This window comes from Rhinolophus sinicus, linkage group LG17, assembly GCF_036562045.2.
Source record: "Rhinolophus sinicus isolate RSC01 linkage group LG17, ASM3656204v1, whole genome shotgun sequence".
NCBI lineage: Eukaryota > Metazoa > Chordata > Mammalia > Chiroptera > Rhinolophidae > Rhinolophus > Rhinolophus sinicus.
The window spans coordinates 6,731,923-6,758,522 of record NC_133766.1 but is presented as its reverse complement, the minus strand read 5'-3'; the positions used below and the strand labels follow the sequence as shown (position 1 = coordinate 6,758,522).

At 39.5% G+C, this 26,600-nt stretch overlaps 1 protein-coding gene and 1 long non-coding RNA gene across 8 annotated transcripts in view; one reads left to right on the top strand and one right to left on the bottom strand.

Annotated features, from left to right (window-relative positions):
• RABGAP1L (RAB GTPase activating protein 1 like) overlaps positions 1–26,600 on the bottom strand; it is a 423,826-nt gene that overhangs the window by 30,157 nt on the left and 367,069 nt on the right. For 4 of the 7 annotated variants that reach the window (XM_019725918.2, XM_019725841.2, XM_019726079.2 and 1 more), the window contains one exon: positions 2,689–2,781. In XM_019725918.2, coding sequence (XP_019581477.2) covers positions 2,689–2,781 — 93 coding nt within the window. Of the gene's footprint in view, positions 1–2,196; positions 2,500–2,688; positions 2,782–26,600 lie in introns of those variants that run through there. The other 3 variants (XM_074322089.1, XM_019726005.2, XM_019726300.2) reach the window with 1 other exon arrangement.
• On the top strand, positions 2,715–7,857 carry LOC141569323 (uncharacterized). The gene is made up of 2 exons (XR_012492842.1): positions 2,715–2,842; positions 4,697–7,857. It is a non-coding gene; the product is annotated as an uncharacterized LOC141569323 (long non-coding RNA).

Genomic DNA, 26,600 nt, shown 5'->3' with positions numbered 1-26,600 from the left:
GTTGGTCTTTAATCCCACCTCCGGCTCCCCTGCAACAGCCTCTTCTGTACACGACCATGTTCAAGAGAAATAGCACCAAACTGAAGAATCCCTGAGAATATCTTAGTGCGTGCCATCTCTGGACCTTTGTTTTCTTTCTAATTGACACAACCTTCCTAACTCTCTTGCCACATGGCAAGCTAGAGGTAAACAGGCATTGGAAGCCATATGGACCCTAATGGTTGAGAAAGGGTTGTGAGTGAACTGGTGAAGTTCTGACTCAAAGCCCCTTCCCAAGTTATTCTTAAGAATTTACATAACTAGGTTCCCAGTCCAAGATCTATGAATTATAAAATGCTTGTTCCCAGGACCTAGATCTTATTCTTGACTACGATTAAATTTAGAAGGTGCTAAAAGGTATTTTCTAAGACACTGTCCTTATATAATTAAGATCATTATAATTAGCTTCTTAAATTAGAAATTAAATACCTGAAAGAACAAATCTGTTGATGGTTGGAAACTACTCTGTCAATTTTCACCTTGAAATGTAATTATAATTTGAGGACTACGATTTTACCAAGTATATCCATCACCAGTACAAATGTCTAGACATTATGAAAACGGTATAGAGATATTAGTTAGATGGTATATTGACAAGCTATTACAAGAATACAAAAGAAATAGTTATAAAAGGTACCTGATATGTGCATACAGAAGAGGCCAAAATACTCAAACTAAAAAGTAAATCTGTTTTCAACACAAAAACAAAAAGTTTAATTCTACTTTCACCCCTCAATAAAAATTGTACACATTGATAGTCTTAGGTGTGGTAAGCATTTAAAAAAACAATATGCATTGTACTATTTATTTATACATATCTGCTTTGATACAAAAAAGGACTTAAGGAACAATTACAAGTTCAGTCCCAGACAGATTTTAAATATACAATTTTAGTCTTTCATTTTCCTCTCTTCTATTTTAAAGCACTGTTCCCAGATTTCATTTATAACAATGGTGGCAATAAGAAAATTAGAATGACACAAGCAGCAGGAGGGCTTCATTTTGGATCCTCAAAAATATTTTCTAATGAATACTTCAAACCTTTCTAAAGCAGCATGCTATATGAGCTATGTTAAGATTAGTTTTATTGAGGGGTGGTGGTTAGCTGCAAACCTTATTCTGTGAGCACCTTATGTGGTAATAATTATCTACCAGAACAGTACGTAGGGTTTTATTATCAGTTCTATAACCCGTTCCATAAACAAGGGAAAAAACACACCAATGTTAGATTATTGGATAGCAGTAGTTGTTAGAGACACGAGGAAGATCTGCCCCTGGTGGGGCAGACCCATGAAAGGTGCTGTTAGCCTACGTGATACGTGGGTAATCTGAGGCAGGAGGCCCAAGAAGGCTAAAACCACCATTTATTGCACAGCAACCATGTGCTGGATACTTAACACACACCATCCCCACCCTGACAACAATCCCTCATGGCAATGTGTATGCGGCATGTGTTGCCGATGAGGAAGAGGTTCAATAGCCAGCCCAAGAGCGGAACAATGGCACAGGGATGAAAAGCCCCCGACTCGAATATCCAAATCCTGTGCTTTTTTCGGAAAGCCAGGATTCGAACTCGAGTCTGACTACAAGACCCATATACTCCTTCTACCATGCAGCTCTCTGAAGCCCCCCACCCATGCTGTTCAATTTAGCAACAGAGACAAGATGCATTTGCATTATGTGAGCCTCGCAGCCATGTCCAGCTCTCTGACCACACAAAGGCAACTCTAGTTACAAAAGTCGTCTCACTGTGGGTGACTTAATTCATAATGCCAACCCAGTATTTGTTTTTGGAAGGACATTTTGGCACTGCTAGCATTCACTGTGAGAATACAATATTCTCTTACCCTAATATAGGGATGTAGAGAGGGAGGGAACCATGCATGTGCAGGAATCTGAAGAATTAAACATGTTGAAGACAGATAATATTTCAGTTGGAAAAAAGTCTGAAATCAGGATTTCCCCCACATTGCACACTGCATCACGGGAACTGTGGTGCTAATTACCATGGAAGAGATCCAGCTTTGTGAATAGCCCAGTTTTTTTAAAATAGTATAATGACTTCACTAAGATATTAAACTGACATCATTTCGATTCTGAAACTAAACACCGTAGGGACAAATTTGTGGAAATAAATGTCACGACCAACACCATTACTGTGCTTGATATACCTTTGTGATTTTTATTTTTCCTTCCAAATCAGTTTGCATTTTTAACATTTGCTACAGACACCAGTAAGTCTGAAACGTTCTTGTGCCAGCCTCAGGACAGGTCACCTTCTAGCAGCCCCTGTGGATGGGACCGTGCACAGCTAAAACAGTACTTAGCCATTTTCCTTTTTTGCTCATTTTTGAAAGTAGTTGATAGCCACTTTCTTTCTTTTTCCCTCTCTTTCTCTCAGCTTCTTATGAAGATTCCCAGTATAAATGCAACAGGTGGCGTTACCTACAAATATACAAACTGAAAGAAAAGAAATATTATGGTGGGCTACTCGGGAGTCTCCTGAAATGAAAATATACCTGGACAACGAGCATGGTCAAAGAGTGTCTACATCAACTGGGCAGAAACAAAGGGACCTGAACTTGCCAGAGCTGCTGCTTTAGGGTCAAAAAGCCCTTTGCTCTGCCAGGTGACCCGCGTGTCCCCTACCTTGTATCTGTCCATGGGGTCTTCCTGCTGCAGCTGGCTCTCGCGCACCGTGTGATATTCCTTCTCATATTTCTTCAGCTTCTTGGTCGGTACCTGCAGGGGTTAGAGGAAGAGCCTGTTAGACAGGAGATCATTTGGCGACACATTTTATGAGGTATTTCCCAATTGAGTCTCTGGCATTCAAACGGAACATGCCCAACTCAAAGTTAGGGGGTGGAATCTAGATTCTGGGACAGGGGCCTGCAAACTTTTTCTCTAAAAGTCAGAAAGTGTATATTTTAGGCTTTGTGGGTCACAGTCTAGGTCGCAAGTACCCCACTCTGTTGTCACACAAAAACTGCCCCAGGTGATACAGAAATAAATGAGCATGGCTGAGTTCTAACAAAACTTCCGTTTACAAAAACGGGATATAGTGGGTCCATCTCAGTTCTACAATATTGCTGATATGTCACCCTTTTCTTGCTAATGTATTTAACAGTGCTATTACTTCTGGTAACTACCTTTCCTTAAGTAAAATTCACTCACAACTACATACCGTGTTGAAAATGAAAATTATTTTATAAAACTAAAAAGTTGAGTGACAAAAAATATTTTTGAAATGGAGTTACCAGGCCGGCCTGGTGGCTCAGGTGGTTGGAGCGCCAAGCTCCTAATGCTGAGATCGCCGGTTCGATTCCCACTTGGGCCAGTGAGCTGTGCCCTCTACAGTTAAGATTGTAACAACAGCTCTCCCTGGAGCTGAGCAGCTGGAGGTTGGCGTGAACTGCCATGGGCTGCTATGCTGCCGTGGGCTACCAGCAGCCAGTGTGAGTGGCCGGCAGCCATGGTGAGAGGCCGGCAGCCGGGAGGGCTGCTGTGAGCAGCCGAGGGATGACCGACTGCCTCAGCTGGGGGGAGCGCAAGGCTCATAACATCAGCATGGGCCAGTCCTACACAACTAGACTGAGAGCTGTGTCCTACACAACTAGACTGAGAAACAATGGCTTGAACTGGAGTGTGGGGGCGGGGAGAGACAGAAGAAGGGGAAAAAAAGAGAGAAATGGAGTTACCATACCAGAGAGAAAGAAGATTCTAAAGTTTGTCACTGAACACTCAAAGGAATAAGGAATCATTGTGCTGTATGAAATAATAGAAAATCATCTAAACAACTGATCTATTTCTAGCTAAAATTATGTCATGTTTAAAAGATAGTAGTCTCCTCTTTTCTGAGAAAAGAATAGGATCTTATAGAATCTTAGGATTCTAAAAATAAGCAAATAAGCACAGCATCATATAAAGGTCATGGATTTGGCACTGGATAAAACTAAATTCTTATTAACCCCTTGGCAAACAGGTATTTAACCTCTCTTAGCCTGAGTTTCTGTAACTGTAAAATGGCAGGCAAACAAATTTTTATTTCATAATTGTTGTCAGGAAAATTGAACGATATAACATTAAGAATCTAAAATAATGCCTGGTTTATGGAAATTTTAAAATTATTTTCAATATGTATCCATTCAAAATTAATGTACTATCATCTATTTTGTTCCATGTAACAGATAAAGTCTACTTTTAGGCTTTCCTTGGACAATTAAAGTTACATAATTGATTTAGACATCAAAATCTTAATGTTTAGGTCCTAAAGTAAGTGACATGAAATGAAGAAAAAAAGTTTATTTAATTTTTAAAAATATTATAAATGTATTATTTTGCTGAATTTTGGGGGACTGGGTGAAGGCAGGGGTGATGTGTTGATGCCTCGTTGTCTGTCATGGTACGTACCAAAGTAACTGGGCCTTGCGAGGCTCTCAACTTCAAAATATGGTACTTACAAAACATGTGTATGTGTGCGAGAGAGAGCCAGAGAGAATGGCATGCACCCAGAATGAATATAAAATTTCCTATAGTTTTCTGGGATGAGGATAGTTTAACATTCTGGAAACCAGCCAGAGAGTTTGTTAAATAAAAAAGCAAAGACACTGGGTGTCATTCCCCATCTTATTCTAATTACTGTGTTCTTCCCATCCAGGACCACTCTCAAGTGTGGGCTTATCTGCTTCTCACCACAGTTGGGAAGTTTTCCAAACTCAGTCCAAACCTGAAAGGCAGTGTAAATCACTCAGCAATGATATGACGACAATCTTCACCTGACTGATGGGGGAATGTCTCCCCAGTCAAACAAGGAGGACATTCCCCAGGGTGTAACCCAATTGCAAAACCTCTGTTGGCTGCTGTTGTGAGAAGTGCTAATCTTTTATGACTCCCTCTCAGAGACCTTCACAGTCCACTGTGACCAACCAGAGCACAACGAACAGGAAAGCACCACCTGCCAACCGAGGGGCCTCAAGACCTTCAGATAAACAATAAGGAAAATCCACGATTATGTGCTAACAAAACAACATTACTTCTCCTGACTGGGGCCTCAATTTCTTCTAGTTTTCTTCTCTCTCTGTGTGTATTAATCATGCACTCAGAAAACCCAAAAAAAGACTCTCACGCTGAGACAGCAAATCACTACCATGGAAGTAGCCTGGTGCTGAGGGAAAAGGGAAGAAGTCTGCCGGTTTTAAGCAGTGACAGGTGGTTCACTTGCATTCTCAGGACCTGGGGTCAAGGGGACAAGTGAGAGGTATTGTGAGGAGGGCGCCCACTCCAGCAGCCATTTACCCACAGATCAGAAGTATTTCAGTATTTTGCAACGAATACTGGTACCCATGGGTGCCCAGTGGAACATCAGTCCCATGTGGAGGTATTTTCTACATGGTTCTGAAATGGAATCATTCACCAATGGATGAATTACATAAGGCAAGCTTGTTTCTGGACAATTTCTTCTAAAACCACATTTAAAAAAAAATTCAAACTGTAACCAAGGTTTTTTTTGTTTGCTACTTATGTTAGGAAGTTCATCTCAAAGTGAAATTTTCAAAAATGCATTAAATACCCTCACTGAGCTGATCCTTTCCCATCTGGCTGAGGTTCTGGGATATTTGGCCTCAGCTTGTTCAGGGAGACAGAACAGGTTCTCAGAACAATATGTTGCTAGGAAACCTTCCAAGCTTATTTATCTTGTGCTGTGGGGTGATATTGAGTGTCCACCTGTGATTGGCAGGAAAAGAAAGGGGAGGGAGGGCGGAGGAGGAAGAGACGGGAGAGCTGATGGGAAACTCCTGTTATTTATGAAAGAAAATGGACTATGGTTTTTAAGACTATATTTCAGGACAAAATTGATTTTGTTTTAGGAACTGTAAAACTGAGCTTGACATTTTTCTTATTAGAGAAAGGAATAAAGAAGCGTCTTTAGTACATAGTTTAAAAGAACACAAAGTCATCAAAAATTATTAGAATTGAAACAACCTATTATCTCAAGAGCAGCACAGGTACATTTCCCCTTAAGATAAATAAATGTAATGCAAGTGTGCACTTGAAGAGCATCTTAAGTTAGAAACACCAATTCTCTTAAATGTCTACCGAATTTGGGCGTCCTATTCCACCAACCATCCATCCTCTGCCTGTACAACACCTCCTATTTGGCTAAATTCTAAAAATATCCTCTAAGAATCCACAATTATTTGCCAGTGTAACTGAGAATGATCACTCACCCTTCACAGTGCTATTTATTAAAAACAAACCATCACATGGATAGAAAACAGGATTGCTGACCCTGGCAGACAACCCCTTATGCATCCGGTAGTAATTGTTTGAGTTACTGGCCAAGGCTTGACATTTTGGACTAGACAACTACATTTAGGGAAGGCTGCATTTAAGACAGAATCAGTATTTTCCTCTTTTGACTATTTTACGCTATTTAGAGATATTTCACAATGTGCTTGGCTGTGACATTTAAATTTATAACATAACCATCTATCCAGAATTAGTACATTGGAGCTGGAGGGGCCTTTGGAGACTGTCTGGTGCGATCCTTTCTCCCCGATGAGGAAACTAAGCCTGGATGGAGCCCTGGACGGAGCCTGCTGGTCCCTGCAGAGCAATCTGCGTAGGGGTGGGTCTGCTGCCTCCTGGCCAGTGTTCCTTTCTGGTACTGGGCTGCCAGGGAAGTGTTTCCCAAACTTAAGTCATTTGAATACAATTTGCACTACTTTTGCCATGTCCCAACACATTTCACTTTAAATCAACTAATTTTTTTTACATAAATTTATTTCACAAGGAAACAAATTGGAAGCAACATTCAATATAGACAACTGTGGTAGGCAGAAAAATGGCCTCCCAAAGATGTCTGCATCCTAATTCCAGGATCCTGTGAAGTGAGGAAAATTTTCATTATGACCAGTTTATGGAGGAAGTTTCCTTGCCCAGATAAAAAATACAACATTTCCTCATGTTAAATTTTAACAATGGGCCAGTCACTTGTAAGAGCTGTTATTTAGCACTTGATGAATCTGCTTCTGTACTTCAGAATTAAAAGATGCAGAAACATTTATTGATGGATACACACGCTGGCAAAGTAAATCACTGTTTAAAAAAGGGCAGGTAGGATCTGGTTAATATTTTCCCGATGATCAGAAGCCTGAGTGCCTACAAATTAACAGGACAAAGGTAGTAGCCACTATGTACGGCTCTTGATCCCTTCACACCATTTCTTAGTTTGAATATAAATGATCCTATTCATTTAATACACTAATCATTGCACAGAGGAAAAACAGTAAGTGTAATGCCATGTTTCTTGGTGATTCGGGGCAAGGGTGTGGGTGGTGAGGGCTGAGAGTTTCCAATTCAAAGTCACTTCTGCAAGGACTTGTTAAGATCTGGACAGGACGTTGGATGGGTGGCAACCAAAATTCTGGTAGTCAGTGTGCAGTAGCCTAAAGGACTTGGGAAGAAATCGGTGGGAAAGAATCAAGAGGAGAAGTCATCCAAGAAGAGGGACCATGTCCTACAGGCTTCACTTATGCTCTTCATAGTGTTCAGCTTAAAGAAGCTTCTTTGATTCTTTCTAAGCTTTTAGCATGTGGAGGAGGGGGAAACGTGGCCAGTGGTATTTTGCCCCATGGGACTAGGGGGAAAAAACCTTCCGAGCACATAAGAGCCTATAAATGATTATTAATTGTATTCTTTTTTATTGAGACATAATTGACATATAACATTATATTAGCTTCAGATGTACAAACTAATGGTTCAATATTTGTATACGTTGTGAAATGATTACCATAATAAACCTAGTTAACAACTGTCTCCGTACATAGTTACAATTTTTTTTTCTTGTGATGAGAACTTTTAAGATCTACTCTCTTAGCAACTCTCAAATATGGAATAGTTTTATTAACTACAGTCACCATGCTGCATATTATACCATGACTTACCCATTTTATAACTGGAAATTAGTACCTTTTGACCCCCTTCACCCATCTCCACCCCCGTTTTTGGTGATATTAGCTGTGTTCTAATACTGAAGGAACATATTGGTTTAAGGGGACGGGGACAAAGAAAGTACACATCTCTTGTAACTCTAACATAACTCCCAAGGCTTACAGACATCACGTGACTGGGCTTTCTTTTCCTGAATTCACACATAACGGTCCAGTGCTGCACTGGCTTCCATTCATTGGGCAGGTTCGGCTTTCCCAAGCACTCAAGCCTCGCGGTGCTCACACCTGGGACAGCATCCATGAATCACTGTATGAGGTGAGTCACTTTCCAACATGCATGGCTCATTCCTGGATGTAGTGTGTGTGACAAAGTATCTATGAAAGCTTCCGAAATACAGATTTCTACTTTCTTCATCACATTCTAATATAGGCTGTCTGGTTGTAATGCTGTAGCAACTTTAAGAGACTCTTGCATTTATTTTATAAAAACTGCTTATCTGTTCATTTCTAATTCCTCATTTCCAGTCCTATAAATCTAATCTCTTATACTATTTTTATGGAACTCCTTGGCACTTCTGCTCTAGAGTTTTCCTATCAATAAATAATATCTGGAAATGGAGTAATTTCTTTACTACCTGTGCGTTGGCAATTCCTAAATTTATAGTTTCCAACCCAGGAGTTCTACAGAGCTCACCTACATATCCAACTGTTAACTTCGTATCTTTGGGATGTTTCACATTTAAGACACGTTAAACTGGGACTCGTGACCCGACCCCAACCCTCAATGTTCTCCTATTGCTCATCTTCCCTCCAGATGCTCAAGCCAGAGACCCAGAAGTCACCTTTGACCTCTCCCCCACCAATGACCGTGAAATCAGTCACTAGATTCTACGCCTCCAAATACCTTTCTAGTTTGCCTTCTTCTCTTGAACTTCATTGGTGCTGCCCCAGTTCAAGCCCAAATCACCTCGCCACTGCAGTAACCTCCAAACCGGTCTCCCTGTGTCCATGTTTGCTGTGCTCCAAATCTTTTCTCCATATGGCAGCCACATTTTTTCAGGATGCAAATCTGATGTCATTCCTCCTCCTATAGTTTTCAATTGCTTCCTGTTGCACTTATGATAAAGACAGAAATAGCTGGCATAGCTCTGCTGGTCTTACAGGATCTGGTTTCTGTTTACTTCTCTCCTTCACTCTCTGTGGCCGTATTTTGCAAAAGTGGGGTTCACCCATCCCAGGAAGTATATTAAAGGATCCGAATAGATGCAAAAGGCAATCATTAGAATTTCTAGTTCTATTTTTTACCTCATCTCTTTAAAATGTCTATTTGTGCCTATTTTATTAAAGTACACATCCATAATTTATTTAAACATGAACATCATGTATTGGGGGTCCAACGAGACAACCAGTCTCTCCTCCAGCCACACGGTTTTCTTTAAGGTCCTCCAACCCATCACACCCTGTCCTGTCTCAGGATTCTGAGCTGTTGCTTTTGCTGACGTGAATCCAGCACCTTCATTTCAAGATTCTAATTCAAAAGATCTGAGGTGTGATCCTCTGTTTCTATAAAGCTCCTCTCAGGCAATTCTGACATATCGTCCATTTGAAAACCATTGGGTTAAAACATCAAGTGACAGAAAGGATGGACTAGAAAGGGCTAGCGAGGCTTTTATGGACGAGCTTGAGAACATAACCACTGGTTCCTAAGGGAGCACCCATTCTGAGTTCCAAACAACCAACTTATAAATAAACTTTAGGAAAGAATAAATTTGTAAGGTCAGGATGGACTTTTTTAATGTTCTAAAATATTTCAAGAACCTATTGTATAAAAAGTTTAAGGACAAAATCAAGTTTTATATAAGGAAAAAAAAATTCACGCTTCAAGAACAATTATTTAAGCAATAGAGTTTCTCTTCAATATTATATGTAGGGTGGTTTAGGGGTTAAACAGGCTTGCATTTGAAACTTTGCTCCATCAAAACTAGCTATGTAATTTTATAAGCAAATTACTTAAACCTCTAATTCAGAGCTTTAATTACTTATTATTCTTTTTAATGGGGTAACACAAACAACTACAATGACCATCTTTTACTGAGCACACAATGCTTGCCACAGCACTGGGCTAACATTTAACATACTTTCTATTACTGTAGCCTCACAAAGCTGAGCTGGCTTTACCATAACCATTCTCTAAAATGGGTACACTGTGAAAGACCAAGTAACATGCCCAGGGACCATAATAATGACCGACCCAATAGGTCTTTCTGACACCAAAGGTAAAGCCTTAATTGCAATACATCACGTGCCTGTCACCTACACTGCCTGTCACCTAGCCAGCACACACACAGCGCTCAAACCCAGGACGCTTGCTAAGCCTCGTCAGTAGACTGCTGCAAACACCTGAGCTAATCAAGTACAGAATGATGGGGATAGTGTGATTTTAACACCTAACTGGGAGAAAATGAACCTAAGATATCTGCCGCATTACCTAGCATAAAGTGGGAGCTCAGAAATATATAAACACCTTCACCCTGAACTTTCTGGGCACGCTAGAAAAAAGAGAAGGTCAGATAGACCCTAGGGTAGCTGAACCATGAACTTAATTCTGGGAGAAGCCTGCTTAAAATTCCATGAAGTGTTAAGAGTGGGTGGATTGAAATGATATATTTGCCTCCTCTTCCAATCTCTGAAGAAAAGTGTCGAGGCATGAATCACCCAGGAGACTTACAGCTTAAGGCATATTACCTTAAGGTACGGAATCAGTCTGTGCTTAGATGGAACATTTTCTGAGGCCTAAAGCTTCACTGAGAATGTCCTTTCTTCTCTATTATTTCCTTTCCTCCCTTAGTATTTCTGTCTGTTCCCACTGCTTTACATACTGACATGAACAAATAATGCTGAGTTCTTTTGTTCACCCACGCACAGCCGTTATAGGTGAGTCATGACCATTCCTTCTATTGGTTTTTAAATCTGTTTTTCTCAGACTCTTTGCACTCTTTGAAGAAAAGAAAAAAGACACTTTGTCTGTTTTTCTTTTAAACAATAAAAATTCTTATCTCACTATATTGGCCGTCCATAATTTGAGGGTGAATTATGGAAATTCTGTTACCTTTCTCTTTGCAAAAATTAAGAAGCAATAGTATCTGAAGTTGGGTATACCGTATTGGATGCTTTCTTTTATATTGGGGGAAGGTGCTCACAATCCACTGTAATATCTCAAGTAAAATGCCACTTCTGAGTGAGTCCTTGGTTAGAAACATACCACTTTAAGTTTTTGTTATAGTGTTTGAAAAACAGAATGTGTACTAAGGGCTAAAAATGAAGATTGTAAATGGTATGTAATACACTAAATCTGGTTCCATGTTGAATAGTATTGGTTCGATTCCAAGGAGTAGATTAACCAGATGCAGTCTCAAAACTGGGCCACAGAAAGCTGATACAGCTATGCATTTAGAGCGAGCTAATTAAGCTTATTTAAAACTAGACAATGAGACAGGAGAGAAAGAATGACAGGAGAGCCAAGTAGGACACTGTTCTTTATTTCATCAAATGCTTTGTTCATTATAATGGTGCCGGCCTCCCCACCACAGGATGCTAAGAAAGCTGAAGCAATATGTTATGCCAGTTGTGGTTGGCAATTAGATAAAAAGTAAATATATATTTCTTGCTAAATATGCTCACAGTAGGCAGAAGGCTATAGACATTCATGCTATAAGAAGTTTAATTCAAGACTAATATGCCCAACAGGAGCTGTATAAAAGAACCTGCATAATTCTGTCTTTGGAGAGATTCAACTTGACGATACCAGATATCTGAAAAGGATCAACAGTAGGAGAAAGAGAGAAACAGGCACCATTGCTGTATTCATCTACCTTTAAAGAAAAACTGGTGAGAAGTCAGCAGCAGTATTAAGCTGCACGATGACTGCACTGCCACTTTTATACATCAACTTCTTAACATGGGACAAAAAACTGATCCCGACTTCGCATTTTTCAAAATTGTCCATTCTCTCATTCATTCAACAAATGTGTATTATTATTAACTATGTAGCAGGTACGGCCATACAGGGACAAATGCACAGTCTGCCTCCTCAAGGAGCTTACACTCTGGTGGGGAGAAAGTCTTTAAAGAAATAATCGCTTAATTTAAATAAATACTCATTTACAAAGCAAGGTAAGTGCTCTGAGAGAAAGGTAAAGGTGAAAGGCAGGATGACAACACACACGGCTCTAATTTTGATTGCTTCTCTGAGGAACGACGTGGAAGCTGAGACTTGAATAAGTTAGCCAGTGACAGGTAGGGAGCGTCCCAGCAGGGAACAATGGGCACAGATGGGAAAGAGCAAGGCTAGCAGCATCATTTGCCAGGATCAGTACAAAATGAAAGGCGAGGCCCCTCATTCAAAAAGTGAGAATTTCAAGATGGTGACAGTAGAGCATCAAACTATGTGTGGGGACCTGCGTGACTGCACAGATCACACGTCCAGGAAGTGGCTCTGGGAAGGAGGGATGCAATTTGAGGAACTGGAGATCAGCTGGAGCACAGAGAGGAGAGAAGCAGCCAGCCGAGGCTGAAGAGGTAAGAGAGGTACACGGGCACCAGGCCAAGAGAGGTACAGGGCCTCCAGGAACCAACGTCACAGACCCACCCACTGTGTCCCCATCATGCTTCCCCACATTGTTACCAAAGAGCTATTGTGTCAGCCAGACTCTTACGTAAGTACTCCATGCTAAGAGGAAGACAAAGAAGATAGTCTTCGCTTTTAAGGAGCTTACAAATAATTCTTTAATCTAGGGTAGAATGCGATCCATTCCCCAGGCGAGTGTAAGCACCAATCTGTGGGAGAGTGAAGGCATGAAGATTACTCAGGTGAGGTAGAATATGTAAACACACAGACAGAAGGACTTCCAACTGACTAAAATCTATTCTGGCCTCACATCTATGAGATAGGTGCTATTATTCTCCTCATTTTAGAGAAGAAAACAGAGACCAGAGAGGTTAAGTAAGTTGCCCAAGGTCACTAGCAAAGTGGGGATACATTCTAATCCAGGCAGTCCAGGTCCAAGGCCCTTGCTCTGAACTACTCTGCTATACTGCCATTATACTAACATTGTTTTAGTTTGCTTTCTTTTTCAAATCCATGTGCTATACTTATGCTCATTTTATTCTTTCTCCCCGGTGTTCTGTTGTCACTTTAACCTTTTTATCTACTCGGTTAGGTATATATACTGCCTCAAATTGGCTAAGAGATATAGAAAAATATAATTTTCCTAAAGATTTTTCCATCTTTATCATCTAGAGCCAGAGTTGGCAGGAAGAACAACATGAAATACACTTAAGTATGAATTGCTGAAAGAAGATGACATATACAATGCTACTTTCATCGGCAATTGATGGCAGTCCTGATGCATCTTTGTACTGATGGCCAATTAGAGCTGACGTAGTTATGGACAATTACTACTTACTCCCTGAGAACTGTGAGCACTGAATTCATGGGACTGTGGGAACCCGCACATTGGCTCTCGGTGTCTCCATGGCCCAGTGCTGGAGCAACTCCTTACAGGCCTGAGAAGTGCCTGTATGATGTACTCATTCATTCAACAAATATCAGCGGTGGGCAAGGCATTAGCGTGATGCTATGCGGGGAACAGACACCTACAACACAACCCTTTCATTACGAAATTTGCAATAAACTTTAACGTTTGATCAATGACAGCATAGAGATAGCAGCCTATGCTATAATGGTTGAGAGGAAAATTTTTCACAAATACACCAGGAAATTCGGACAGACTTGAAGGAGGAAGTAGCATGTATGCATTATTGTGTCTTGGGGGGAGCTTTTGCTGTTGACCATTCACAAGTGTCAGGATGATGATGATGATGATGATGATGATGATGATGATGATGACAATGACGGTGGTGGTGGTGGCGGTGATTATTATTAGGTATATATCAGTAGCTTCCAAGGACTGGAGACAGGCAAGACCACGCATCTCCTCCCAATACCATTCTACCAGGTAGGAAGCATCATTCATTTGTTAGGTGGCAGTCAACAGGCTCAGTATGCTTTGCTTCAGCTGCCATTCTCCAGGGGCTAGACTGCCTGGCTTGCCAGAATCTTACTTGTAATCTATGCCAGGCTAGAGGGGCCTAGCTAGTATTTCTAGAAAACCCTACTTGAAATTATGACATCCCTTATAGTAATTAGAGAACCTCTAGTATAGATCTACATATAACAAGGTTAAATTTATATTCATTATCTCCCGATTAGGGTCTTTCCAAGGCCAACCGACTGCCCCTGGACTGTATATTCCCGTATTAGGGTGCTTCAAATATTCATCACGTCCCCGGTGTAGACTAAAACAAACACATGCTGTTTCACACTGTGTAGGCTGGAGTGTTTTAACGTAAATTACAGACTGTATACTCATAACAGGTGGGTACGACCGTAAGAGGTACGGAGAGGGCCAAGACGAGGATGGACCTCATTATTGCTTATTGCTTTTGTCATTCCATAAAGGAAGCAGACAGAAACTTCTGCAGATGAGGCATGGAGCTGAGAACTAGGGGCCTAGGAAGTGCGCTCTGCGGTTATGTTTGGGGGGTGAGGAGCTAGGAGCCCCGGGGGAGGCATCTGCAGGGCAGGCTGGGAAGAACACACTGGAGCCCGATCACAGATCTCGGCCGCTGCCAACCGCTGGAGGTCTGACCCTATTTGGGTAGTTGCTAGGTCCATAGTTTCTGAAATAACAATCAGACACGTGGTCTGAATAGATGTTTACATTCATTCTGGATACGAGAAGCAATCTGGACTAGGAAAGCACCAAAAATACTAAAATGTCTTTACTGTTTTGGTGGCTTTTAGGGCTTAGGAGGCAGAATATTTGACATTAGAACTACCCTTTTAAAAAGGCTTGTCTCAGTAATGATAAGAAGTCACAGAGGTTTTAAAATAGGGCAATAAAAGGATCAAAACTGTGCTGGTAAGAATGTTCCTCTGGAAATGGTGTCTACGCTAAAGTAAACGAGAGGACAAAGCAAAGGAGAGAGGTGGCAGTTGAAAAAATATTTGGAAAGTTATGAAAATAGTTCAGGAGAAAAGGCCTTTGTGAAGAAGGTGACAATAGAAATGGAAAGAAAGAACCACTGAAACCAATAAAAGAAAGGTCTTTTAAAACAAGTCTTTCCTGGTGATTTTGGTTAGGTCAAGTGATCCCTGCCCTCCTAAACTTCTTTAGAATTAGTTTGTGCCACTCATTTAATAATCATGTAAGGCTGTTAAGAGCTTTTCCTGGGCTATAAATTTTCCTAGACCGATGACCATGACTTAAGGCACAAAACCCCGGCCTTACTTAAACCTGGTATCGCTTGCTCCAACCTAACACAAAGCTGAATACTTTGTAGATGCCTCAAGCAGATTTGTTCAGTTAAGTATATTCTTAATATCTTGTGGTTCAAGCGGATTTTGTTAATTAGTTAAAATACTGGAATAACAAGACAAAGACTATACCTATACACTTTCCTGGAGTCTGGGTATTACAGGAGATATGTGATGACAGAGCTGACAAGTGGAAAGACATAGAAATCCACTTAACATAGGATATTTTTGTTACCTAAATGAGAACATTGTGATAACCAATTAAAAATGGCAGTTTTCCTTGATATGTTTGACAGACCCAATAATTACCTCTGCTCTGTGGGGCAATTTCTAAAATAGTGCGTGAGAATGAGACTATTTCAGGAGGCTGCTTATGCTATGCAATTGGATGCTGATCCCTAAATTGAAATTCATTTCTTTAATCTTGAGGGGAAAGACGTAAGAAGTAAAAACATCCTGCATACTAAATGCTTAACATACAAAGAGTAGATATATATGTGACAATAAGAGTAAGTCTAAGAGAATTCTTATTTTGGAAAAAAGGTTAACGCCAAGCTGACTCTGTAAAAATGGACTGAATCACCTTTTATGTGCAGAGTAGATCAAATGAGAGTATATGTGAAATTAGGGTTGGCCACACACACGACAGAAAGGCCGAAAGGTTAGCTTTTCTGTGCCTGTTGAGGTGCAGCTACCGTTGCTTACACAGGAATGATCGCTCTCCAATGCTTAGGGTGGAGTGGTGTTCATGTTCCCATTTCCACGGGGACAAAAAAAAAAAAAGTATGGGGAAATGTATATTGCAATCCTCACTTCCCTTCTTCCCATCCAGCCCTCCTCATTTCCATGGGAACAGAGATGGAAAGATCTCCAGCCGCTGAAAGAGAAAGCTCACTCACAGATTGCAGCTGTTTGAGTGTCAGCTGAGGGCTGTAAATGACAGTTTATAGCAGCTGTTAACATTTTTAAATGATGTTTTCCCTAATAAATTCCCCACTGTCATAATTTACAAGGGGGAAACTGAATATACAACTGGAAGGAGGGAAAACACTCAAAGGGGTCTTTTGAGGCTTCGTCTGTTGCTGTCTTTCATAATGCCAGTATCACATATCATTTTAAAACAAATGACTGTGATGGGAAATGCAGTGAAATGAAGAGTGTGCTCGACAAGGCACTCTGATGTCACATTCCTCCGAATGGCGGCTGTAGAAAAACTATGGCAGAATTAATTAAACTGACAGAGGAGAGGGAAAAGAACAGAGAGGGGGAGGAGGGATCTAATCTGAAAACTATTTAATTAAATGTTATTATAAGAAACTATGTGAAGATTGTCAGCTACACCTAGAGTTGGAAAACTGAGCCCAATGACCTTGGTGAGATCTAGACTTCAGCATTTGTAAAGAATTCTTTGTTTTAACTTATTAACTCCAGGAAGCATTACGATTTATTAGGAAATTAGCAGCTTTTTAAAATATTAAATGTATTGGTGTGACAATGGTTGGTAAAATTTCATAGATTTCAAGTGTGCATTTCTATAATATATCATCTATATATCACATTCTATAAACATACAGCGTTACTATCCAAATCTCTTTGGTTCCCGAGTTCAAATAGAGGTAGACCCAGAATCTTTAGCAAATGTAATTGAAAAGGACAGAACTTGCTAAAGATTACTCTTTCCCTTCATCATCCAAGGGCTTTAGAATACATAGGTAACATGATTTATAGATGGAAAATGTGTTACAAAAGCTTTTAGCTCAAGGAGAAATAGCCTCATCAATAACCTGAGATGAATGCCATCCTTTTAAACATACAAAGGTTGAAAAAGAAAAAAAAGAAGAATTCTTGTTTTACATGTCTGTAACTCAATTTTATCTCTGAGGCACCTTTTCACTCTTTTTGGAGAAGCTGTTATTCCAAATCATTCACTATAACTTGGCTTCTACTCACACATGCCTCAGGCAGATACAAACCCTGAACATTATCTCAGACAATTCAAAGGAATGGTGTCAGGAACAATAGCCGATAAGATGAGGAGGGATATTAGAATAGACCTTTGGGGCCTAATTGGGCTTCTTATTCTTACCACATCTCCAAGGTGATATTTCCAAGACAAGAATATACGAATCAACTACAGAGGAGCTCCAGATTCGGATATTGGTTTTCACTGTTGATTCGAGTCTAATTCTGTTTCTGTCAAGAAGTACATACTGAGGACCTTACCACTTGGCACCAGGTACTGGTAATTCCAACATTTATGAGTAGGATGGAGTTTCTAGCTGCCAGATACCTATTTTTTTAATGAAGAATTACTATTTTAAAATTAATCCTATAAAAAAAGAAAACATGGTAGCTGTCCCTCCCCACCCCTTGCTACTACAGACCTTGAGGTACATGGGCTTTGCCCTGAGACTTTTTAAATGTCACTTATATGACTTAAGCTGTAAAATGCAGATTAATAGTTGAAAAAATAAGTGTCTTCTCAGGACCCAAGGCGAGTCTATAAATACGGGACCAAAGTCATTGATGCACTCTGGTACTTTCCAATTCTCCATTAATATTTTTCATTCTCTTTTCATAAGCAGATTTTACTGGCTAATGATTTCCTGGGATACATTTTCAAGGGATTATTTACAAATGTAAATATGTAAGGATCAGACAAAATTAAGCCAAAGTCCATAGTAAGTTATTTACTTCATCTCCTAGACTTTGTAAATTTGAGTTGGTACGTATTTATGCATCTGTTGCTTCTAGTCCAGAAAAAGTCAAGGTTATTACACCCAGGTATTCTCAAAAATATTATTCACATGAACTCAGAACAGAAAACCTAGAAACATACAACAATTTTGTGGAAAACAATAATAAAGGCCTTCTTTGAGAACAAAGAAAATGAAAAATCAGAACTAGGAATCACCTTTTAAGAAGGGAATCAGCTTTAACTCAAGGGAACCTTTAATTTGAATTTCAAATATTTTTAATTCAGGTACTGGGTCATAATTATCCCTTTTTGCTGACAGAAAAGCTAAAGGACATAGAACATATCTGGCTTAAGAATCGAAACAAAGAACAGATTGCTGGTTAATCCAGTCAAGATGAAGGTTGCAATACTGAACAGACTATGCTTTGTTCTCTAGTATAAATGCAGATTTTTTTTGGCTTATATTTTCATGTCCTTCAAGAAAAAAAGAGATATAACTTTCTTGTTGTCAAATAGTTTTACTACAGAGCCTGCCTTATTCACCTGAAATGTAAACAAACCTCAATGTCTCTACAGAAGTCAAATTTGTGAAGCATATTTTTTTTCATTCTGGAACACGTTAAGGATTTCATTTTTCACCAGCTTTGAGATATAATTGACATATAACACTATGTAAGTTTGAGGTGTAAAACGTGAGGATTTGATAAACATATATACTGTAATGCTTACCACCATAGCGTTAGCTAACGTCTCCAACACGTCACATAATTCTCATTTCTTTTTTGTGGTGAGAACATTTAAAACCTACATTCCTACCAACTTCCGTGCATATCATACAGTATTGTTACCTACAGTCACTATGCTGTACATTAGATCCCAGAACTTACTCATCTCATCACTAGAAGTTTGAACCCTGTGACCGACATCTCCCCATTTCTCCCAGCCCTGGTAACCACCATTCTACTCTGTTTCTGAGTTTAGCTTTTTCAGATTCCACATATAAGTGGTTTAATACAGTATTTGTCTTTTTCTAACATATTTCACTTAGTATAATGCCCTCAAGGTCATCTGTGTTGTCATAAAGGGCAGGGTTTCCTTCTTTCCGTGGCTGAATAATATTCCTTTGTGTTTATATACATCACAGCTTTGTTATCTAGTCATCCTTTGACGGACACTTAGGTTATTTCCATTTCTTGGTTATTGCGATTAATGCGGAAATGAACATGGGAGTGCAGATACTTTTTTGAGATTCTATTTTCATTCCCTTTGAATATATACCCAGAAGTGGGATTGCTGAATCATATGGTAGTTCTAGTTTTAATTTTTTGAGAAACCTCCATATTGTTTTCCATAGTGGCTGCACCAATTTACATTTGCACCAAAAAACCCACAAGAGTTCTGTAGCATATTTTTGATGACTGCAGAAAACACAGCTAGTTTCAAACCAAGGCTGGCTAAAGAGAGAGGTGAACACAGTACCTCGCTCAGAATTCATCTTACACAAAAAAGTGGTTTTGATATGATCCCACACAGAGAGATAGGTACCAGATAATTTCTGTAATTCACCTGTTGTACCCTGTTTACTATTAGGTTGGTGCAAAAGTAATTGCAGTTTTTGCAATTATTTTTAACCTTTTAAACCACAATTACTTTTGCACCAACCTAATACCTGCTTACCTACCATTCACGGTGCAATAAATGGTTGACTTAGAGCATGTAGAACTCAGAACGTCACTGGACAGGCAAAGAACCACATACCAAATCAAAGCAAAACATGTAATCAGTCTACAGAAAGTGATTTTACAATTTAAATCTTATTTTAAAGATTTAAAATAAGAAGGCAAGTCTCAAAAATTTACATCTAGACACAAAATGGGCGGGAGACAGTGTCTTGAACAAAAGAGGCCAGCATGTGCAGTCTTTCACACGGGCCTTTCCGCCACTCATTTGTAGGCTCAGCCAGGAAGTGATAAGAAACAATACATTTAAGTGTTTTTTTAAGTTAAATATTAATGAAGCCTTCTGGCATAAAATAAGAGTCGTCCTTTCACTTCCTACAGTTCCCAGGAGACTGTTGGCAAGTAGTGAATGTACCTCTAAAGAATTATCAGGTTTATTTTACAACAACTTCAGATGGCTACAGCTTACCAATTAATCAGTTTTTACACCCTTAGGCAAAGAACAGAACAGAGCTATATATGTTATATAAATACAAAAACCCCATCTTCCTCCTCCCCTCATAAATCGCCAGTTGGTTGAAACAACTAATTCTGGTTCAGTATAGCTGAGTAAAACACGTGACAATAGCTGTCTTCTCTAATCTCTTAAAATTAAAAAAATTTAAAATTATACACACACACACACACATATATATATGTGTGTATATATCTTCCCAGGACTGAGGTAAGCTCAGATTTGGCTCAAAGCAGTGGCTTCTACTAAACTTGAAAAGCCTCACAGAGAAAATTCCTGAAAGAGGATCACTGAAAAAAGCATTATCTGCTAGAAGCCATAAGAAAAGACTTCCCTTATTCAAAGAATACAAAGCAAGACTTACAACTAGAGTATTAGGATAGCAATCTCACCATTAGCACTAGAATTTTATTCTTAAAATATCATGCAAACGACATCCCATCAGCTTTCTCTTTTATAAGAAACCGGAAATGTTCCTCACATAAGGAAACACTGAGTCTCCCACACACATGTATTCACTCCCACCACCCAGAACCCGGCCGGGAGGAAGTAGAAGTATATTGTGAAGCACCCAGAGAATAAACAAAATTATGCATCCATTTTGCTCACTTTGTCACTCTGTTTTGAAAGAGGGGACAATAATGGGATGATTTTTAAATATTGTCTTGATTTTAATAAAGACAAAACAATTTAAAAAACCCACTAAACTTGGGAGTTAAAAAAAACAACCAGGAAAAAAACCACAAAAAACAAAAACAACCAGACTCTTCCCCACTTGGTAAGTCGGAACTTGATAAATTCCTTTATTTGGACTTTGTTTCATATTTATATGAATTTCAAAACTGCATCCACTATTAGATTATTGTTAATTGTAGTAAGTGTGATATCAATGTTATGGTTATAATCTTAAAGTCCTTATCTGTTAAGATATATGCTTACGTATTTATGAGTGAAATATGTCTGAAAATTTTATTTACTACTCCAGCAAAAAAAAAAAATTGGAGGAGAAATGGAACAAGAAAAGCAGGAAACTGATGGTTATTGAAGCTTGGTGATAGGTACATGGATATTCATGGTTCTCTTGTCTCGACTTTTGAGTGTGTTTGATAATTTCTATAATTAAAAGGGGTTTTTAATGCAGGCATACCTTGAGGGTATTATGCTAAGTGAAATAAGCCAGACAGAAAAGGACAAAAACCATATGATTTCACTTGTAATGTGGAATATAAAACAAACAAACAAAAAATGAGCAAACAAAAAAATAAACTCAACAGATACAGGCAACAGATTGGTGGTTAGTAGAAGGGAAAGGGGATGGGGGAGAGGGGAGTGGGTAAAGGGGGTCAACTATATGGTGACGATCGGAAACTAGACTTTTGGTGGTGAGCACACAATAGAGTGTACAAATATTGAATTATACAACGTGAACTTGACAATTATATAATGTTAACATCACCTCATTTTTTTAAAAAAGGACCCTGTCTCCAAATACAGCCACATTCTGAGGTACAAGGAGTTGGATAAGACTTCAACACATGTGGGGGGTGGGGGGAAGGAGGGGGTGGATGCAATTCAGCCCATAACAATGGTTGAGCTACAAGCTTTGGAGTTAAACAATTTTGAGCCACAGTTCAGCCACTTAAGGGCATTATGATCCAGTCAAGTTGCTTTACCTCGCTAAGACTTGGTTTCTGCATAAGATTTGTTGTGATGAATAAGAGCTAACCTACAAACGTGCTTATGGAACATGCCTAGCATATAGTATACACTCAATAAACGACAGCTTTAGTGTCATGGTAAGCCCCAATCTTTTAGAACTTTACTTAGTTGATACATAATACTTTTCATGTATTTGGTTTTTTAAATAATTCTTAAAATTTTTATTCCACTAGAATCTTTCAATCAACTCAGAAGATAAAGCTTTGCTTTTGGAAAACACTGGAGCCCTGAGCTGCCCTGTAAGACATTCAGGGCGCCATGCTGTGAGGAGCCCCAATGTTTCATTCAGCAATCCCAGATGGGCTGGTCCTAATCCAGGCACCTGACACAAGAGTGAGAATCCCCCAGATGATTCTGGTCCCTAGTCTTTCAAGGGCTCACCTCCTCTGTTTGTTTGTGTATTTGCATATAAAGCCCCAGCTGTTATAGAGCAGAGATAAAGCCACGCCCACTACGCCCCAGAATTCTTGACACACTGAACCTGTGAACATAATTGTCATTGTTTTAAGATACTCTGTTTTGGGCGTGGTTAACAATAGCTATACCGCAGCTATAGATTATAGATAATCAGAACTATAGGATCACAGACATACAGACTATAGATAACAAACACAATATACTGCATATGTAATATATACATTATAGTTATCAAGAGCTATAGACTAATACAAACAAAGAGGACTGTCCAAAGTATAGAATCGACGCCCTCATTTTAAAGATCAGGAAACTGAGGCCAGTCCACAATTGCCTGATGAGCAACAGATCTGGGACACACACTCAAGTCTCTTTACTTACAATCCTAGGCTCTTTCAAAAACACAATTATCTCAGAATATACAGTTCTAGGTTATAAAAGCCCTTGACTATCTCTTGCTATTATTCAACCTGCAACATTCAGGATATTCTTCTTGTTCTCTGTCCAAGGCCAAACAGAATTATATTTCTGGGTACAGACAGTTTACCCTGCAATCCCTGGCATGTGACAGGTACTCAATAAATGTTTTGTAAAGTGAAGGATTACTAAAATAAGACAGCTGAAAAATGGTGCGGCTTGGACTTTCAGTACCTGTGTTTGAAAAAGAGAAGCAGCATTTTCAGTTTGAAATTAATTTTTTAAGTCACAAAACTATGAGAAATGAATTCTTAAGTCATAAAACTATGACAGCATCTCCAACCACCAATTCTTAAATTCTGGAACTCTCACTGACGGCCATCTTTACAATCCCTGAACAGTACCTCAAATGTAACTGCTTAATGTTCATCTTCTGACATATTTATAAATACAACTATGTATAATGTAAATAAAATTGGACGTATCACCAGCTAACTGTCTCTAGTATATGTGCTGCCGAAGCGAGCACAGCTAACTGTCTCTAAATCTGCGTTCTCCTATCATTTCTTAGTAACATATTTTTATACGGCCTTCAGCTAAGGATTGTTCCCAAACCTCCACTGCATTTAGGTATGGCTGGTGACACGTTCCGGCCAATGAAATGAGTAGATTTGTTATGTGAAACTTCCTTCCAAGATAGAGGCAGGCTCTTCCTTTCCCGTTGTCACACTTCCCTCCAACTGGAATGTGGACCTAGAAAATGTGGTGAGTACATGTGACCATGAAGGTAAGGACAACGTCCATGAAGATGGCAGAGCAACGGGACAGGAAGAGCCTGGGTTCCTGACCTCAAGGGAGCCACCAGGGTTACGGGTGGGATGGGGGCTGCCTGCAGATGAGGATGAGGGAACTTTCTGAGGTGACAGAAGTGTCCTAAGACTGGAAGACTGGATGGGGTCATGGATGCACAACTCTAATTATCCTGAGTTTCACCTGGGCTCCTGGTGACTCCTCTAAAGGTTCTCTTTCCCAGCCTTCCCTAGAGCTTGGTGCTGCCATCTGATTAAGTCTGAAAGTAGGCCACGTTGTACCAGTGTTCTTAAACGGGAAGGGCTGTGTCCTCCCCTTCCTTCCTTGTCCTGGCGGTGATTGGGCAAGAGCTGTAACAACTCCTCGAACCCACAGATGTAAGCAGTTTGCGAGGATGGCAGGGCTGACCTTGTTAGCCTTGGAACTCTCACTGCTGAACTGTGTGTGAGAAAACCACTGGATTTTAGGACAATACAATTATGTTACAGAAAATGAAGAACGGAGTCCACCACTCAACATTTGTCAACTGAAAAGTGTCTTAGGCAGCAGCTCTCTTTCTGAACCACTTGCAGCTAGCAATAAGTATGTTCTTATCTAATTACAGAAAAATTTATGCAACGACTTCTGTTCGTTTTCAATATTTAAGATCTGTTGTAGATAAATATACTGGGAAATCTATCCTGGACCTTGAAGTGTATGTATTGAAAGAATGTTCCAGAAATGTTATTGAAGCTTTGTAACTTGCTTCTATCTTTTAGGTGTCAAGATTTATTTTTCTGAAACAATGAAATACCATTTGGGGGTTCTTTTCATTCCATACAACCACTGGCATTAAAATAGCACTAAGTTAAAAATGTGTCCTTTTTCTTTTTCTTATAGTTACTCCAATTAAACTTTAAGATAGGTAAATAGTACAAAAACCTTCTGTGGACAACTCGTTTATATAAGGAAGCTAAGTATGTACTTACCTGTCACCCGACTTAAAATAGAATTGTGACAGGTAATCAACCAGGAGAGAGCTAAAAGCCAGAAGACAGGGCCCTTTTCTCTACTATAGAAGTTACAGGGTTAAGCCTTGTAAAATTTTCACAAAGTAAGAGTTTGGTAAACATCTCTCTTGTCAGGAAGATTTTATCTCAAAAGAAAGGTATGTTGTTCTTCAGGCAAGAGAAACTGCCTGTCCTGACTGACAGTCCACAGGAACAAAGTTTTATCTCTAGAATGCAAGGCGGAGGGCTCTCCCTTCCATGCAATGATGTGTATGCAAGTCAAAACTCCTGGTGGAAACTCTCAACATCCTTGCGGTTATACGGTTTTTCCTCATGGCTCTTGCAAATATGCATGTAGACAGTAGGCTATGAATGGACCTCTCTACTTAGAGCCAACAGCACAATCTGTGTCACATATAATAGACACAAGCTTTCACACAGTGCTGGGAAATAATGGAACATCGAATAATTGTGCTGCTTAATGGGTATACCAGATGACCATGGAAACGTCAACACTAACATGGCTGCCATTAAAATGGCACGTATTTTGATTATTTTCACTATTTTTTAGTTAAAACAAATAGACTATAAACAGCTGAAATAAATTTGATTGTTATATGAATCCTTTTCTGAAAATCTAGAAGAGACGAGAATTCAGTTAATTTCAACTACATGGCATGCCTCATCTCTCATTTACATTTTCTACATGAAATACACATCCGATTAGACCCAGCTGGCACTGTGCCAAACAGACTCAGTTTGTACCTCATTCATCTGTACTTGTTTATACCTTGCTTTTAAGTTGTAAGACATTTCTAGACGTGGCGGTGTTCTTCCCTGAGAATAGTGAAACTTCTTGAGTTCAAAGCACACACATTTCAGCTGTTTATAGTCTATTTGTTTCGCAATGAGGCGTGGTGCGTCTTGGCCACTTACATGCCCAGCTCCAGCCTATGCAAGGACGGAACCAGTATCCAATCCTTTGAGCTCGTTTTCCAGGACAATGATTGTGAGCTGATCTACCCATGTTCTCTTGCCTGGTCCCTTCTGTGAGATAAATCTGAGAGGCTATTGGCAGAGAAAAGTAGTAAAATCTACAGAACAGAACAGTCATCTATCTGTTTCACATGGACACAGAGCCTCTGGCTAGTATCTCATTAATGCCAGCCAGGCGTGGACAAGGCTACTCACCAATCTTTTATGTTTCTTATTTTATCTAAACAATGAGTCTGCACAAATATAAATGCTTACTCAACTCCATTTATACTTTAAGTTTTCAAACGTAAAAGCCAATCTCATCTATTTAGTCACTTAACCCATAGAGTAAAAGCAGGGTTGTCAAGGGTAGGAGCTACTACTATGAGTAGTAATGCCAGAAACAGCAATGAGAGGAAGTTTCCAAACCGAGCAGGGCGTTTGGTATCACTCTACGTCTCGTCACAGCACCGAAGCTCCAGGGGAAAAAGCTGGGCTATCTGGAATAAAACAAGTCCTGGTTCTGTAAGTAGTTTAAAAACCACTGTCTCCAGAGTCATCTACATGTGTACCCTACGTGAAGGCAAGCACAGCCTATATTGGGAAGCAGAAAGGATCCACTACTGTTCAGACTGTGTCTCTATTGTCAGCAGTTTAGAAGAATCAGAGGAGAGACGAGGGAGCTTTGATTTTTATAGCAATAAATGATGATACGATTACATAACAGCAGTGTTTGAAAGGACTGTATTCAACATCTTGAAATCTAGTAAAACAGGCAATGTCTTGACCAGGCAGGCAGTATGTTCAGAAAATTCACTGCCAGTCTTATAAGCATATTCTCAGGTTCTATAAGCATTAGTGGAAAATCTCAAAATACCCTTCATAGGTAAATGGGACCCTTTTTCACAGAAAGCTAAGCTAAAGCTACTCATCTCATACAAATTTGCACTCAATTTAGCTATTACATTATTCTGCATGTATTCGACTGAACAGTTTGTTAAATAACAAAAAGGTTT